This window comes from Xyrauchen texanus, chromosome 25 (assembly GCF_025860055.1).
Source record: "Xyrauchen texanus isolate HMW12.3.18 chromosome 25, RBS_HiC_50CHRs, whole genome shotgun sequence".
NCBI lineage: Eukaryota > Metazoa > Chordata > Actinopteri > Cypriniformes > Catostomidae > Xyrauchen > Xyrauchen texanus.
The window spans coordinates 19575943-19592253 of NC_068300.1; the positions used below are offsets into that span (position 1 = coordinate 19575943).

Consider the following 16311-nt stretch of genomic DNA (forward strand, 5'->3'; position numbering starts at 1 on the left):
CCCACAAAGCTACCAATTTGTACGCATGCGCGCGATGACCGTCAAAACTACAAACGAGTCGCCTCTGATTGGCTAGAGACCAAAGAACTACAGATCCCAGTAGACATGCGTAAAAAGCTCCTCTTAAAGCCTTTTAAATTTACGTGCAAAATGGCTGCACAAGTCGATTTGCTGCACGTCAAAGTAGATGAGAAGAGCAGTGACAGCTTTGACCAAGCTACCAAAGAGAAGAAAAAGAAGAAAAAACGCGAATGTTCGCCGTCCGACGACAAGCGCCAGAGATCGGAGAAGGAAGCGAAGAAAATAAAGCTACATCACCACCAACATGTCCAACAACGAGTGCATCCACAGCAACAACAACAGAACATTCAAGCTCGCAACTTCAACAGCAAAGAACAGGCACCTGTGCCACATCGTCATCATCACCATCACAACATACACAGCTCCAAGAAGGAGTTACCTCCGGGATGGCCGCTGCGGAAAGTGCCACCAGTAGCCCACGTTCCGCAGAAGACATCTCTGCCTGCGGTCCTGCCTCCTTCGCCGCTGTTCACATTCACGCCGCTCAAAATAGCGAAGGCCAAGCCCCTCAATAACAAACCAAAACACATCGAGAAGGACGTGAAACTCAAGCCTAAGAAGGAAAATACAGAGGCCAACGTTAAAGTGGGGGAATCCAAGAAGAAGAAAGGTATTTTATATACTTTGCGTATATACGGTATACTTTTTATTTCCTAGCTGGGTTCCAACTTGAGAAGTCATCAGAACAAGTGTCGTTAGCCTTCACTGCTAACCCATGCCTGAGCATGCTTGTGTGAACGCCCCCCATTCAGAGAAGTAGAGTTTACATGCACCTGACAAAGTATTACTCGAAATATAGGAATACTGCTCATGTTTGAGGAATTAATGAGTGTCATTGAGAAAGTTAAATTAATCAAAAGCAATCATTTTGCGTAGTTCGGTTTTAGAGATGGATTCTTTAAAAATATTTGCCATGAGGTTTACAGAGCTAGTATATGTATGTTCTTATAACGTTTTCAAAAATGTACATTGTTGTTGTGACCACAAATGTGAGTAGAACGTTATTTAAAGGTTACCATAACATTTCTGAAAGTGTGAAAACTTTGACAGCTATTTGTTTGACAGAAATTCACTTTTCACAGCTAGTCATGATTAATTAAATCCATGATTGAAAGTGTTCAATAAATTGGCGGTTACTGACATTAAAGGAATATTCCGGGTTCAAGACAAGGTAAGATCAATCAACAGCATTTGTGGCATAATGTTAATTACCACAAAAAAAAACTAAACAACAACAACAAAAAAGCAACACAAATTTAAGTAACAGTGAGGCACTTACAATGGAAGTGAATGGGGTCAAGATTAAGGGGTTATAAAGACAGAAATATGAAGCTTATAATAGCACTTACATTAATTCTTCTGTTAATACTCATGTATTATTTGATCTTTAAAGTTGTTAAATCTTATTTTTTACAGTCGTTTTTGGGTTTGTTGACATTACATTATCAAACCAACGAAGCTGTAAAATTGGTTATAACTTTACACAGAAAAGATTAGTAAGCGACTTTATCACACTAAAATAACATTAACATGCATAGTGTTTGTTTTGTGGCTATACTTTTGAAACAGTGCATTTTAATGTTTATGGATTGGCCCCCATTCACTTCCATTGTAAGTGCCTCACCGGAACCTAAATTTTTGCTGCTTCTTTTTTTTTTTTTTTTAAAGTTAAGGAGGAACCTGTCAAAATATTTTTTGTGGTAATTAATAAGCCACAAATGCTGTTGATATTTTTATATTTTGTCCAATGTTTACAGTTGAAGTCAGAAGTTTACATAACATAGTTTGGTGTGAAAAGTGCAAATCAATCCCAGAACAACAGCAAAGGACCTTGTAAAGATGCTGGAAGAAACGGGTAGACAAGTATCTATATCCACAGTAAAACAAGTCCTATATCAACATAACTTGAAAGGCTGCTCGGCAAGGAAGATGCCACTGCTCCAAAACAGCCATAAAAAGCCAGACTACAGTTTGCAAGTGCACATGGGACAAAGATCTTACTTTTTGGAAAAATGTCCTCTAGTGTAATGATCAAACTGTTTGGCCGTAATGACCATAGTTTTGTTTGGAGGAAAAAAGTTGAGGCTTTTTGAAGAACACCATCCCAACCATGAATCCAGGGGGTGGAAGCATCATTTTGTGGGGGTGCTTTGCTGCAGGAGGGACTGGTGCACTTCCTCATGATTCCATCTATTTTGTTAAGGAAAATTATGTGGATATATATTGAAGAAACGTCTCAAGACATAAGCCAGAAAGCTAAAGCTCGGTCACTTATGGGTCTTCCAACTGGACAATGACCCCAAGCATGTCTACAAAGTTGTGGCAAAATGGCTTAAGGACAACAAAGTCAAGGTATTGGAGTGGCCATCACAAAGCCCTGACCTGAATGTTGTGGGCAGAACTGAAGAAGTATGTGAGAGCAAGGAGGCCTACAAACCTTACTCCGTTACACCAGTTCTGTCTGGAGGAATGGCCCAAAATTCCAGCAACTTATTGTGAGAAGCTTTTGGAAGGCTATCCAAAAAAATGACCAGTAAGTCTCAGTTTAGGGAGTTACACGTGTGGTCATGTGAGTTTCCCGTGTGCAGCATGGAAATCAGGTGAAGATGGATGCCGAGCAGACTGACATTGAACTGGTGTAACAATGAAACACAGATCACAACTTGGCGATAAATCTTTATATAATCAATAATTAAAGTTAATATAATACGGGAGTGTGCAAACTCCAAAATTGTCATTCTCGGTGCGGTCAGAGCCGCTTCAACCAGTCGTGGAAGAGACACAATCTGAGCGGGAGTCGAGATTTAAAGTTCTGCCGGCTGATGCACACTCTAACACGGAGATGCTCGTCTCTCACCCCCGCTGTCTGCAGCTCGAGTGTCTGATAGAAACACAGATCACAGCTTTGTGATATATCTTTATTTTATCCTTAATTAAAGTTCATATAATATGGGAGTGTGACATGTAAATAAACACAAACTGCTTCAACCAGTCACGGAAGAGCCCCCGATCGGAGCGGGAGTCGATACCGGGAGAGATTTAAAGTTCCGCCTGCTGATGCGCACTCTAACACGGAGACGCTCGTCTCTCACCCCCGCTGTCTGCAGCTTGCATCGTGTTGCAAGATCAATCTTATATGAAAAATACCATTTAAATTACAACAACAATAAAATGTGTGTGTGTGCTTTATATACACACACACACAACAACAGCAGTTGTAGTGGTTTGATTGAGTGAACCACACTTTTATATCCAGGTTCCTTTTCAAAAGAGTTTATAGAAATTACATGTTTCATCCTGCATAAATGTCCCTGTTTGTTTGGACAATCTTATTTTCGTGAAAATGTGTATGTTCTTATTTATTGTTCTATTTTATTTAGGTGTAATATTGAGAAAATAACAAGTTTGCAGTAATGCAAAGATATTATTTAATTTTGTAAAGATATTTTAATTTGAAAACACTGTGCATTTATAGTTGTTGTTGTTGTTGCTAGTTTGTATGTTTTTTGACTGCTAGATTAAATTCACATGATTTTTTACTACCAATGTCTTCTGATCTTTTCAGAATCCCATAGTGAGAATGGCAAAACTCAGACACTGGAGGAATACCTCCTTAAGAAAAAGAAAAAGAAGCGGCGGCATCGCGAAGACGAGCGTGGTAAAAAGTTGCGCTTGCACAATAAAGAGGTCCAGACGGTGTGTGGAGGATTGACAGGAGACAATCCTCCACCTTCTGAAGACCCCACTGTGCTTGCATACCTCAAAGTTGAAGAGCTCTGTCACACAAGCCCCAAGTTAGGTGAGTACAACCCTTCCAAAGGTGTGGAGACTCCCTTTCTCACGCACCAAGACCACTTCATTCGCAGCTCGTGGCTTCAGACCAACACCTCCTTCTGTAGACTCATCCATGAAGAAAAGCAGGCCAATGGAGGGGCATCGGTACTACACGCTTACGCAGATGAACTGTCCTTACTGCGGCCAGGAGACATTGAGAGATTTGCCAAGGAGTTTCTGGAACTCGCATTTGCTGAAAAGCCTAAAGGAGCGGCACGCTACGCACTTGCTGTGGTGCATGGAGCAGCTGCTTACCTGCCTGATTTCTTGGACTATTTTGCCTTTAATTTCCCCAATACGCCAGTCAAAATGGAGATCCTTGGCAAGAAGGACATAGAGACCACAACAATCGCCAACTTCCACTCCCAGGTAGGGTTGTGCTTTGTGCTCATCACACAAATGTGAGAGTTCTGTCAATAAAAAGTTTATAATGGCTGTAGAGGCTAACAATATTGGCAGTGTTCTACTTTGGTGTTCCATTAAAGAAAGTCATATGGGTTTCGAACAACTTGAGGGTGAGTAAATGACAGAATTGTCATTTTTGGATGTTTTGTTGGGTTAACTTGTAAATGTTCAAGCTTTTGATTTGAACTATTTAACGCTGCATAGAGACAAATCCATTACATGTTTTCACCCATTCTTATTTTCACTGTTATTAGTCCATGATAACAGCAACATTTATTATATACTCAGGTCAAGTGGCTAGAAGGCAGCACAGTCCAATAGTCTCAAGTGATGCAGGACAAATTGGCCCATGTTGCCAGGCACTTAACTGTGAAACATTTTCCTCCATTACATTTCAGAGACTAAACAAACTGGCATTGTTGCTTAAATTCTGCATAAAAACAGGCATGAGAATTGCATAGGTTACCCACATGTTTTTCCCCACTTCCTGTGTTTAAAATTGGCATATTTAAATTTCAAGGAGGTACACGCTCGATTCATCTGTACATCCTAGCACAGAAACTGATTGTGTGGAGCAGTGCACACTTATTCATTACACGCAACACATGTCCCGGGCAAAATAAACACGGGAGCGGATTTACAGTACAGAGAATGGAGACCTTCCATACAATACGGGCAAATTGCCATTTCTTTTTGCATTGAACTTAAACGCTTCACATAAAACCGTGCAAGAGAGACTAAATGGCAGCTAAAGAAAAAAAATATTTTGAGGTTTTATACTTCAGTGATTTAAATTTCAGCATTCAATTTGTTTTATATCTTTGTGTAGTGTCTAATAATGATGATGACATTGTACACTTAAGTTTATCTTGCCAATAAAGGTTGATATGAATTGAATCAGCCCATTTGATCCTATTATTTGAAAAAGTCCACTGGAAAACAGCAGAAGATTTTGCCAAACTTTTAATTAAAGCTGATTTTATGGCATGTATGCATTTACTTGTATCAAATATATATACTTGTAAAAATATGTAAATTTTAACTTGTGCATATTTAAATAATTCAATGATGACTAAACAATTTATTTTTGAAAAACAAATTTAAGACAAGCTATAATAGAATACTGAATAGACCTGTACATTTTCAGTTGATCTGAATGTCTTTTGTTCATTTATCTACACTTTGTAACACTTCAGTTAAACATGCATGCAAGGATGTGTTTCCCTGCTCTGAAGTGCCCTTGTGTTGCAGGTGAGTCGGACATATTGCTCTGGGACATATAGAGCTGGACCAATGAGGCAGATCAGTCTGGTGGGTGCAGTAGATGAGGAGGTTGGCGATTATTTTCCAGAGTTCTTGGACATGCTTGAGGAGTCTCCGTTTTTGAAGGTTAGAAAATGTTCTCAGAAATGAGTGGTGGTTCTGTCATTTCACTGTTTGCCAGTGGAGTTTCTAACATTTTGGACCCATTGAAATGGTGCTGTTCTCTGCTTATGAAGAACCCATGAAATCAAAATTGTATTTTTTTTTATTAAACCATGTCTATTAGCTTTGAGGTCATTCATATTCTAGAGTACTCTTGAAAGTTGAAAACTTGTCAGTTGGAACATATGTCAATACAGGAAAGAAAACCCCTTTTGTCATTTCATAGGGTCTTCGTTGTGCTGTAGGTAGCTTTTGTAACATTTGGTCAACATTAATGCAAAACTACTGTTTTTATACCTCTTTATACACATTCTGTTTGTATGTGCAGATGACTTTGCCATGGGGCAGTCTGTCTAGCTTAAAGCTAGACTGCAGGTCCCAGAGTGACGATGGTCCCATTTTGTGGGTGAGGCCTGGAGAGCAGATGGTTCCCACAGCTGATATGCCCAAGTCTCCATTCAAGAGGCGAAGGTATACTCACAAAAATGGCATTCTGTTTTGATGAAACCAAAAAAGGCACATTAAGAAGCCCTTTCTTCAGTATGTTTATAACATAGAAACACCTCAAAACCCAAATTTCTTTATAGATCTATGAATGAGATAAAGAACTTGCATTACCTACCGAGAGCCAGTGAACCACGTGAGGTTCTCTTTGAGGACCGGACGAGAGCTCATGCTGATCACGTTGGCCAGAGCTTCGACTGGCAGAGCACTGCAGCTGTGGGCGTCCTGAAAGCAGTACAGTTTGGGGAATGGTGAGGAAGTGTAACTATCTGCCATGCAAAAACATATGCACCAATCCCAAAGGTATCTAATTTACTGTAGAGAAAATTACCTTTGATGTTCTGTTTTCCTTTAGGAGTGACCGGCCACGGATAACCAAAGATGTGGTCTGTTTTCATGCTGAGGACTTTAATGAAGTGGTTCAGAGGCTTCAGCTGGACCTGTATGAGCCACCTGTGTCACAGGTAAGAGCTATGTTCTTCATTAACTTAAAATGTTTTCAGGAAAGAAGTCTCTGACAGTAGGTGGTTGAAGTATGCTTAAGTCTGTGTCTATGGCTGAAATGGTAAGTCGGTCTGTGAAAGTCAAATCAAGATGCACATCTGCGAGGCATGAGTAAACCTGCGTCTTTAGTTGCCTATGTTGCACTGAGCGGTATGGTAATGGAATATTAATATATTACGGCTAGTGCTGGGTATCGAGTTCGATATATTTTAGGCACCAACCGAATTGCCTCTAAACAATCGAGTATCGAAAAATGTCCTGCCGTTCGGTACCAAATTTCAATACCTAAGGGGTTAATCTCTTCAACGTCAGTGATAAGCATGTAGCATGCTAGATGTGCCCAAATCTAAAAGTGCTGGTGATTGGCTGTGTTTATGCATCAAGGAAAAACACTAGTATCAGAAAATGGTTTGAGTTCCAGGGCTGAGAAAGAACGTTATCAGTAACATTGCTAACACTGTTCTGTAAAAACCGTAATCACGAGCCTTTAAAATATAACGTTTACGCACGAAGTGAGCCGCAGCGACACTGGGAAAAGTGGTAATGATTCTGAATGTATTGGTAAAAACAGCAAGAGAGTGTCTGAATATTTTGTCAATTTATATAGAGAAATGCACATTCGGGTTGAGCAAACAGACGATGATCTCTGGATCAATGATGGTCAGAGTGATCACCAATAGCTGATGCCTTTGACCATGTCATGACGATATTTGCCTCGTGTAAAGGGAATAAGGGAAAGGAGGAGGCGAGAACCAGCTTGACGATATAAATAATAGTTTTAATGATAAACTTAAACAAAAGACACAAACACACAAATTACGGACAGCTGCCCGTAAACGATCTCTCTCTGTCGCACCACCGTCTGCAGTTGGCCTTTATCCCTCTCGGAGGCTTAATTAGCTTGATAAGGGACCGGGTGTGCAGAATCACCACCCGGCTCCGCCCTCCTCCCTGTCACAGCTCGTTTTCCCATTAATCTATCAAGTTATTTTTATTATTATTGTTAGACTATCAAATTAATATTACAAATAATTTCCCCGTAGACACAAAGATGCACATTTGAAGAAACACTCTTTATTATATTAAGCACAGATGACAGAAAATCCGTATTTGGGCATATATGACGCGCTGATACAGAGGCTTGCAGTCTCGTGGAACACGTGCGTCTAAGGATCTCACACTTTGCTTCTGCCTTCCGATTTTTATTTTTGTATTTTGTAAATGAAGATCAAATTAAGTATGTATACATACATACACACACAAATACACTGGCAGCCAAAAGTTTGGAATAATGTACATATTTATATTTTATGGAAAGAGTACTTTTTTTATTATTATTCACCAAAGTGGCATTCAACTGATCACAATATATAATCAGGACATTAATTACATGAAAAATTACAATTTGAAAAAATATGTTCAGAACTTCTTAAACCACTTCAAAGAGTTTTCAACAAAAAATCCTCCACGTGCAGCAATGACAGTTATGCAGATCCTTGACATTCTAGCTGTCAGTTTGTCCAGATAATCAGGTGACATTTCACCCCATGCTTCCTGTAGCACTTGCCATAGATGTGGCTGTCCTGTCGGGCACTTCTCACTCACCTTACAATCTAGCTGATCCCACAAAAGCTGAATGGGATTAAGATCCATAACACTCTTTTCCAATTATCTGTTGTCCAATGTCTGTGTTTCTCAGCCCACTCTTTGTTTTCTGTTTCAAAAGTGTCTTTGTCTTTGCAATTCTTCCCATAATGCCTCTGAGTCTTCTCTTTACTGTTGTACATGAAACTGGTGTTGAGCAGGTAGAATTCAATGAATCTGTCATCTGAGGACATGTGAGGCATCTATTTCTCAAACTAGAGACTCTGTTGAACTTATCCTCTTGTTTAGTTGTACATCTGGCCTTCCACATCTCTTTCTGTCCTTGTTAGACCAGTTGTCCTTTGTCTTTGAAGACTGTAGTGTACACCTTTTGTATGAAATCTTCATTTTTGTTTAAGCAATTTCAAGCATTGTATAGCCTTCATTCCTCAAAACAATTATTGAGAGTTTCTAGAGAAACATTTTTGTCCTATTATTGACCTTATGACATGCCAGTATATTGCATACTGTGGCAACTCAAAAACAAATACAACGACAATGAACCAAATAGCTTTCAACCGTGTTTGATATAATGGCAAGTGTTTTTCTAGTACCAAATTAGCCATTTAACATGATTACTCAAGGATAATGGGTTGGAGTGATGGTTGCTGGAAATGGGGCCTGTCTAGATTTTTATTAAAAATGACTTTGTGATGGTGCTGTTTTTTACATCAGTAATATCCTGACTATACTTTTGATCAGTTGAATGCCACTTTAGTGAATTAAATTACCAATTTCCTTCCGAAACAGCAAAATCTGTACATTATTCCAACATTGTGTGTGTGTCTGTATGTGTATCTGGGTGAATATATAGGCTATAAAAAGCTTAATTAGTTAAATACATTTATACAGAGCATGGTTATTATTGGTATTTTGCTTGAACAATAAACTGCACCATTATTTTAATTCATTTTAAACTCTTGTAGCCTCTATAGTAATGAAAGTCTAAGAAAGGTTTTTAACATTCTATAAATCAATTTTAAAAACTATCGGCCAATTAATTGTTTATCAGCCTTTTCCACCACCTTAATTATCACAATCAGCATATACTGTAGGTTGTTGAGCAGTAATCAATAAATTATCATCATCTAGTGTGGAAATGTGACCAGGGAAACCTGGAAATATTAGGAAATTTTCAAATTGGCTTGGAAAAGTCAAGAAAAATGTATAAAATGTACTGGAAAACCCGTTAGTTAGCAAATTTCGAACTAGTTACATAAACATTTTGTTGTTATGCTTTGTATTTTGGAATCAAGAAATATCACTTTGTGAGTGCAAAGTTAAAATTCTTATTCAGTAATCACAAATGTGATGAAAATGACAATAGTCAGGTCTAATAGATGGCTGCATTCCCATAATACCATTCTCTCAACAGTGTGTTCAGTGGGTGGATGATGCCAAACTCAACCAGTTAAGGAGGGAAGGAATCCGATACGTTCGCATGCAGCTCTGTGATGACGATATCTACTTCATCCCCCGCAACGTCATCCACCAGTTCAAAACAGTCTCAGCCGTGTGCAGCCTCGCTTGGCACATACGCCTAAAGCAGTACCACAACGACGAGGAGTCAGAGGAGGTTAAGACTAAAGACCTGTGCTCCACAACCTGTCTACCCCAATATTCCTTGTCCCCTGTTCACCCCGACACCAAAATCACCCCCTGCGCTCAGCTACAAATGGACCCCATACAAAATGGAGTTCCAAAAACAGAGGAACCGGTTTTCCAGAGGCCCTCAATGCCAACTAGAGAGCCATATCCTTCCACTCCGCAGCCGGCTAAATCCTCCCACACTCCCGCCACTGCTCTCTGTCCTGAGATCAGCCCTCTCTCAGCACCCTACCCTCTGTCCTCACCCACACCAGAGCCAATGCTTTTACAGGCTCCAGTCGAGCCTCCAACAGACTCCCGACTGAGTAGCAGTGGTTCCCAGTGCAGGTCCACAGATTTCCTTAAATGACTTCCGAATCCTTCCTTTTGCAGAAGGGTGGAACTTTATTTAACTGGCATTCAACAGTGTAAAAAAATGGAATATCTGGACTTTACCTAAAATTTAGACTGTATATTTTTTAGATTTTGGTTAAGAAATTACCCTGCAAGTACATTTTAGGTTTTTCTCAGCCAAAGTATTTAATTTGAAATATATTTTTGCTGATTACTCAGTATTGTTTTATATTTGTTTATATATTTGAGATTAATTCTCTCTCAAGGGGGACATTTTTTATGTCGTATCCAAGTCTGTCATGGGTTTCATGTCAATCTCCTAATTTGTTTTTACTGGGAAAAATAAGAAAAAGTGCCTGTCAGAAGTGGAGAGCAGCAATCTTACATTAAAGGAATAGGTCACCCAAAAAGGTAAAGTCTGTCATTATTCATTCACCCTTAAGTTGATGAAGGGGTGTAAATGATCATTGATTTTTGGGTGAACTATTCCCTTAAAAAAGAAATAGTCTTACAATTTTTCACATTGTGTAGTCTCACGCTGAAGTATTTAAACTAGACTAGAGATCAGTCATTGGTTATGAGAGAGATTTGCTTTTTCATTGATTGCTCTCTGGTTATTGATTAAACTGCTTAGCTTGAAGGACACCATTTTTTGGACTGCCCCCAGTTATCAAAGAGGAACTTGTGCATTCTATTACCTCACATGTATCCAGGAAATAGGATTAGGGTTTTTTTGTTATTGTTTAATTATTTATTTCTGTCCAAAATAGTAATGGCAGTCTTTTAATATAATGCTCTTTTAATTCATTTGTAATGTTTGTTTTCTGTCTGTATTGTATTTAGAAGCCATTTTGCTTTTTCAGAGTTGTTCTATTTTATATTTTTATTGTGAAGCAGACATATTGCAACTTAATCTGGGTATGTTAGCAGAAAATTAGATGGAAATACAATAACCAAACCTGTACTCGGGGGCAAAATATTAATGCCTTTTTATTTGGTCAAGTCTCCTTTACTGCATTTACTGTAATGTTTTATAGTGGTCTAAGACATTTGGATTATTGGGATTTGATTCACTTTCTTTTAAACATATGTTGTCCTCAACAAATAATTCTGACGTGTAATCTGAGCTTTATGTAAGGAAATTGTCCCTAAATTCAGTTGCATCATTTAAACAAGCTTCCGCTTAGATGTTGCACATTATCCTGCTTATCAGAGTAGTTTTAGAGAACACAATGTACCATTTTGAGAACTTTTAAACCAGACTTTTTCTGAAAATATGGTGATTTGCTTTAGTGGCCTCTGGACTGGCAGTTGGGCATTGTAAGCATTTGTTAAATATCTCTGAGAAACAGTGCAAATACGAATTAACTTGTTACAAGGTATGAATAAATTCCTCTCTGTAATCAGAGGGTTTATTTTTTTCCACTTGTACAATAATTAGCATGTTGCCATTGCCGTAATCTGTTGTGTTGCTTCCCGATCAAACCGTTTTTCTCCTTCGGAAAGCATTTAATATTATTTATGAGTATAATATCAGAAAGTATGTCTAGTGTGTTTGAACTGACATTGTCCATAGTAATCTATGATTAGCATTCTAGGTTGACTAGGCTATCCAAGATAGTTGGATGAGTGCAATTTAGAATTCACTTTTTAAGTGTAGTTACGTGTCGATGTTTTTGCACATGTTGATGTGGTTGTATCATTCTTTTGAATGGGATTAAGTCTTAAAGCAGGCATTAATTTTTGTGAAAGGATTATGGGCAGCAATTGTGCTTCTGCATTGACGGTGAATATCGCAAATGACTGATTTGAATGTAATTTCACACCAGCAAGCCAATCGGTCTACATGGATTACGGATATAACAAAATTATGTAATCGCTTTTTCTAATCAAATGCATCCCAGAAAAATGAGTGCCTTTTTATAATGTCTTTAATTGGCTGCTATTACGCTAATTGATGTTTCCAGTTTTAGAAAACATTGATTGCAATTGAATTTTTTAAAGTCTGGCAATAAGTAACGATTGGGTATTTATTAGTGTGTGTCTCAGAAAATCTATATTTGAGACCTCAAACCTCATGCTCATATTGTGTTACCAATTCTACTTATCCAGAAGCAATTGAGGGGGACCGTTTTGTTGGCCACCAAATGATGAGAATGCTTAAGAAAAAAGAAAAATTGGCAGTATCTGACCTGTATAGACTTATTAATCATGTGCAATATTGATCATATCTGCTTTTCATATTTCACACTGTTTTTGAAGTGGAATTACAATTGTATTGGCAGGAGTCAATTAACAGAATTCAAAGCTGTTTTTACGCCCACAATTTAGTTGCAATTCTGCAGTTCCTAATTCTGCATATTAAAAGTTTTACAATGAATTAATGGATTTACGGTTGAAGATAAAGCCTAATTAAAGCCTATTGAAGTCAGTAATACCAATCCATTAATAATTTTAGGCTTATATACACCTACGGTTTGGGACATGTTCTCCGCTCAGTCATACACATTTATGCTTTTATACCTTACCAAGGTGATTTCATGGTATATTAAAATGAACATAATGATGTTAAGCGTTCTGTGTTTCCTCTGGATTTTGGCAGCTAGTTTCTTTTTGTGTTGATCAGGTTTTTTGATTGTTGTTTGTAATATAGGAAAACTCCACTTAGGGATCAAGGCATGCTCTGTGTGAGTTTGATTCACTATTTGCTCTGTTTGATATTTGTATTAAAGTTTTCAATTTCATTGATTTTTTTTAAGGACAAATAGATGGTCATTTATGAACATAGTCAAAGTAATGTTTTGTAAATGCTAAGTTACATTTAATAGAACTGTCATGTGGATCTTTTCGATTGTGTAAAAATGCAATGGAATGCATAGACCTTTTCTGTATTTTTTTAAATAAACCATTTTATGAGTGTACCAAAGTGAAGCATTTCTTAAAGGGACTATATCACTGCAGCAAAGGTAGAAAATATTAAAATGAGCAAACATTGTCGTGGGCCATAAGCTTGAAAAAATTGATCCACAATCATTTGTCATTTTGTTCTCTTTCGAAAGGACCGATTTACTGAGATTGGCCCTGGTTCCCTTCAGGTGTATTTGTGATAAAATACAGTGACATTTATTTGTGTTTACAGTACATTGAGATTTAGAGGAGTATCCACAATTACTTGTATTTCTCAATACATTCATCCCTTAAATTATTTTGTTTAGTTGCAACAGTATATTAATTTATAAACATTTTAATAATTAATTGATAGCATAAAGACAGTTTACTCCATTAATGTACTCCATTAAAATGGCCATAAAATCATAGTCATCTACAAAGGCACAATTTTGTAAGTGTATTTATGTGAGGTCATTTGTTGGGCTACTGTCCCTCAGACTCCACTGCAACTCCACAGCACTCCTCTTCCTGAAAGGCTGAAAGAAATCTTTCGCAAGCAGCCATGTTTCATGACTTTCTGTCCCTATTGTATTGTGCTGAATGACTGTTCTCCCTTTCAGTTCACCTTCCACGTGAACTAGACCCATGTTTCCGGCTTATTCCGTGGCCCCTTCGGCTTTCCAAAACGTTGTCCAAAAGCTGTGGAGTTAGAACAGCGTCATTATCTGAATTTAAGTTTTCACAATGTTATAAACTAGAAGGCATCAACATAAACTGTGGGATAATGAATAACAGTAGCTCCATCTTGTGGCAGAACATGAGCTTTTCAACTATCCATCAAGACCCCATGAAATCACTTTAGTGCAGTTTTTTGTCCTGTGATATAACAGGAAATTTGGGAGAATATATCGAAGGGGTTGTCCCTTTTTTTATTATTATTAAATATCCAATAGCCTTTAGTAAACATCACAGCCATGAACTATGATTTGCTACCTGCTGCTTGGTTGCATTATCATTCTAGAACATTGGACAAAGATCTGTGTAGTGCAACATGAGGAGACAATATTTTTGGTACTTTTATCAGAAAGTGGATGACTGTAAATTTGAAATGTGTATGTCTGCTAAAATGTAATTTTGTCAATGTATAGGAGTACATTAGTACATACACTCACTGAGCACTTTATTAGCAATTATCTAATCAGCCAATCTTTTGGTAGCAATGCAATGCATAAAATCATGCAGATAGGGGTCAGGAGCTTCAGTTAATGTTCACTTCAACCATCAGAATGGGGACAAAATCCAATCTCAGCGATTTGGACCGTGGCATGATTGTTGGTGCCAGATGGGCTGGTATGAATATTTTTGTAATTGTTGATTTCCTGTTATTTTTATGCAGTCTCTAATAATGGTGCCAAAAACAAAAAACATTCACTGAGTGGAAATTCTGCAAATGGAAACATCTTGTTGATGAGAGAGGTCAACGGAGAATGGGCAGACTGGTTTGAGCTGACAGAAAGGCTACGGTAACTCAGATAACCACTCTGTACAATTGCAGTGAGCAGAATAGCATCTCAGAATGCAAATCATGGCAAACAATGATGCAGAAGACCATGACAGGCACTTTATTAGGACCATAGTGTTCCTGATAAAGTTGTCAGTGAGTGTAGATGACGTCAAAGAAAACACATGGACTAAAATCCACAAAACTGTCATTTTGATTTTGTGGGGTCTTTCACAGCTAGTAACAGTCAGGTTCAAGGTAATAATACTTTAAAACAAATTTTAAAACAAATATGACAAGGGGAACAATATCTTACAAAATAAGAATCCAGCAGAGGCAGCATAGGGGGGTGGAACAAACTGGGGCGGGGCTGGAGGCGGGGCTAGTTTTGCTGCAAATGACAGTTCATGTAGTCACCTACAGTTGGTTATACTTCATTTGATATGCATTCTTAAAGTCTAAGTACAATTTAATAGAATTAGCTATGTCAACAAGAAAAACCTAATTAATTATAATACATACGCTTCTGTCTTCCTTTCAAAAACTTAATGCTCTGTAACAAAAGAAAAATACAAATTTAATTGTATATTTGTGCATTCCAAAGATACTTACAGGACATTACAGCACAAGTATGTGTATATTTCCCGAGAAACAGGATTTTTGTATTATCAATAAAAAGGGATTACAAATGAATTATTTATTTATTTGAATTAAGCTCCCTGCACCTTCCTCAGGAGGTGGTTTTGATCCTAAATCAGCCTATGCTGGTCTTGTCTCTTAGCTGATTTTAGGTGGGATATGGGCACATTTCAACTGGTCAGAGCAGCTTGGCCAGGCTGAGAGACCAGCATAAACCAGTTTAGGCTGGTTTAAGATAGGCTTTTATTCAGCAGGGCATATTAATAAACATATTACACTTTACATGTATCAAATGGAGCGCAACAGTCTGGTTCCGGAAGTAAAATCCTATTCATTTTTTCCATTGGGAAATTGAATATTAATGTTAACTTATAAACCTTTACACACAGACCCACCATGAGCTCCAAGGTTGTTAATCAATGGTATATGCTTAAGCCTTTAGTCCATGTTATTTCAACTACATAAAAAAAATCAAACAAACAGATCAGTGCAGTGACTGGCCGCTGCATGACGCACTGCGAATGTCAGTCTCTACACTCTCATTGCATTCCCTCATGACAGATGTTAAAGGAATAGTTCACCCCAAAATAAAAATTCTTTTACCATTTCCTCACCCTCGTGGTTGGTGGTTCGATTCCTGGCCCACATGACTCCACATGTTGAAGTGTCCTTGGCAAGACACTGAACCCCAAGTTGCTCCCAATGACAGGCTAGTGCCTTGCATAGCAACTCTTCCGTCATTGGGGAGTGAATGTGTGTGTGAATGGGTGAATGAGACGCAGTGTAAAGCGCTTTGAATACCGCAAAGGTTAAAAAGGCACTATATAAGTGCAGACCGTTTACCATTTAAATCTTTTTTACTTTAAATCTCCACTTTCACATTTAAATTATTCTTTTGTCTTTGGTGATTTGCAGTTTTCATGGATGTCGCCACCTACTAGACA

General features: G+C 38.0%; 2 protein-coding genes across 2 annotated transcripts in view; one reads left to right on the plus strand and one right to left on the minus strand.

The window, feature by feature from the left end:
* The first annotated feature begins 121 nt into the window (after positions 1 to 121).
* Positions 122 to 10361, plus strand: LOC127618375 (lysine-specific demethylase 9-like). Its single transcript, XM_052090770.1, has 7 exons — positions 122 to 691; positions 3647 to 4284; positions 5572 to 5709; positions 6074 to 6216; positions 6333 to 6500; positions 6605 to 6713; positions 9773 to 10361. Exons 1-7 carry the CDS (start codon positions 151 to 153, stop codon positions 10352 to 10354), a joined length of 2319 nt encoding a protein of 772 aa, XP_051946730.1. The 5' UTR covers positions 122 to 150; the 3' UTR covers positions 10355 to 10361.
* A 68-nt stretch (positions 10362 to 10429) lies between these two features.
* LOC127618373 (tyrosine-protein phosphatase non-receptor type 22-like) overlaps positions 10430 to 16311 on the minus strand; it is a 33491-nt gene continuing 27609 nt past the window's right edge. Inside the window, exons 25-27 of the mRNA XM_052090768.1 lie at positions 15251 to 15281; positions 15045 to 15119; positions 10430 to 13926 (exon numbers count right to left, since the gene is read on the minus strand). Coding sequence (XP_051946728.1) covers positions 13865 to 13926; positions 15045 to 15119; positions 15251 to 15281 — 168 coding nt within the window. The 3' untranslated portion in view covers positions 10430 to 13864. The remainder of the gene's footprint in view (positions 13927 to 15044; positions 15120 to 15250; positions 15282 to 16311) is intronic.

Excerpts from the sequence above, each read along its gene's own strand:
- LOC127618375 (XM_052090770.1), top strand. The coding sequence starts at position 151 with ATGGCTGCACAAGTCGATTTGCTGCACGTCAAAGTAGATGAGAAGAGC. Across the intron at positions 5,710-6,073 it reads AGGAGTCTCCGTTTTTGAAG|ATGACTTTGCCATGGGGCAG; the intron begins GTTAGAAAATGT and ends TTGTATGTGCAG. Across the intron at positions 6,714-9,772 it reads ATGAGCCACCTGTGTCACAG|TGTGTTCAGTGGGTGGATGA; the intron begins GTAAGAGCTATG and ends TTCTCTCAACAG.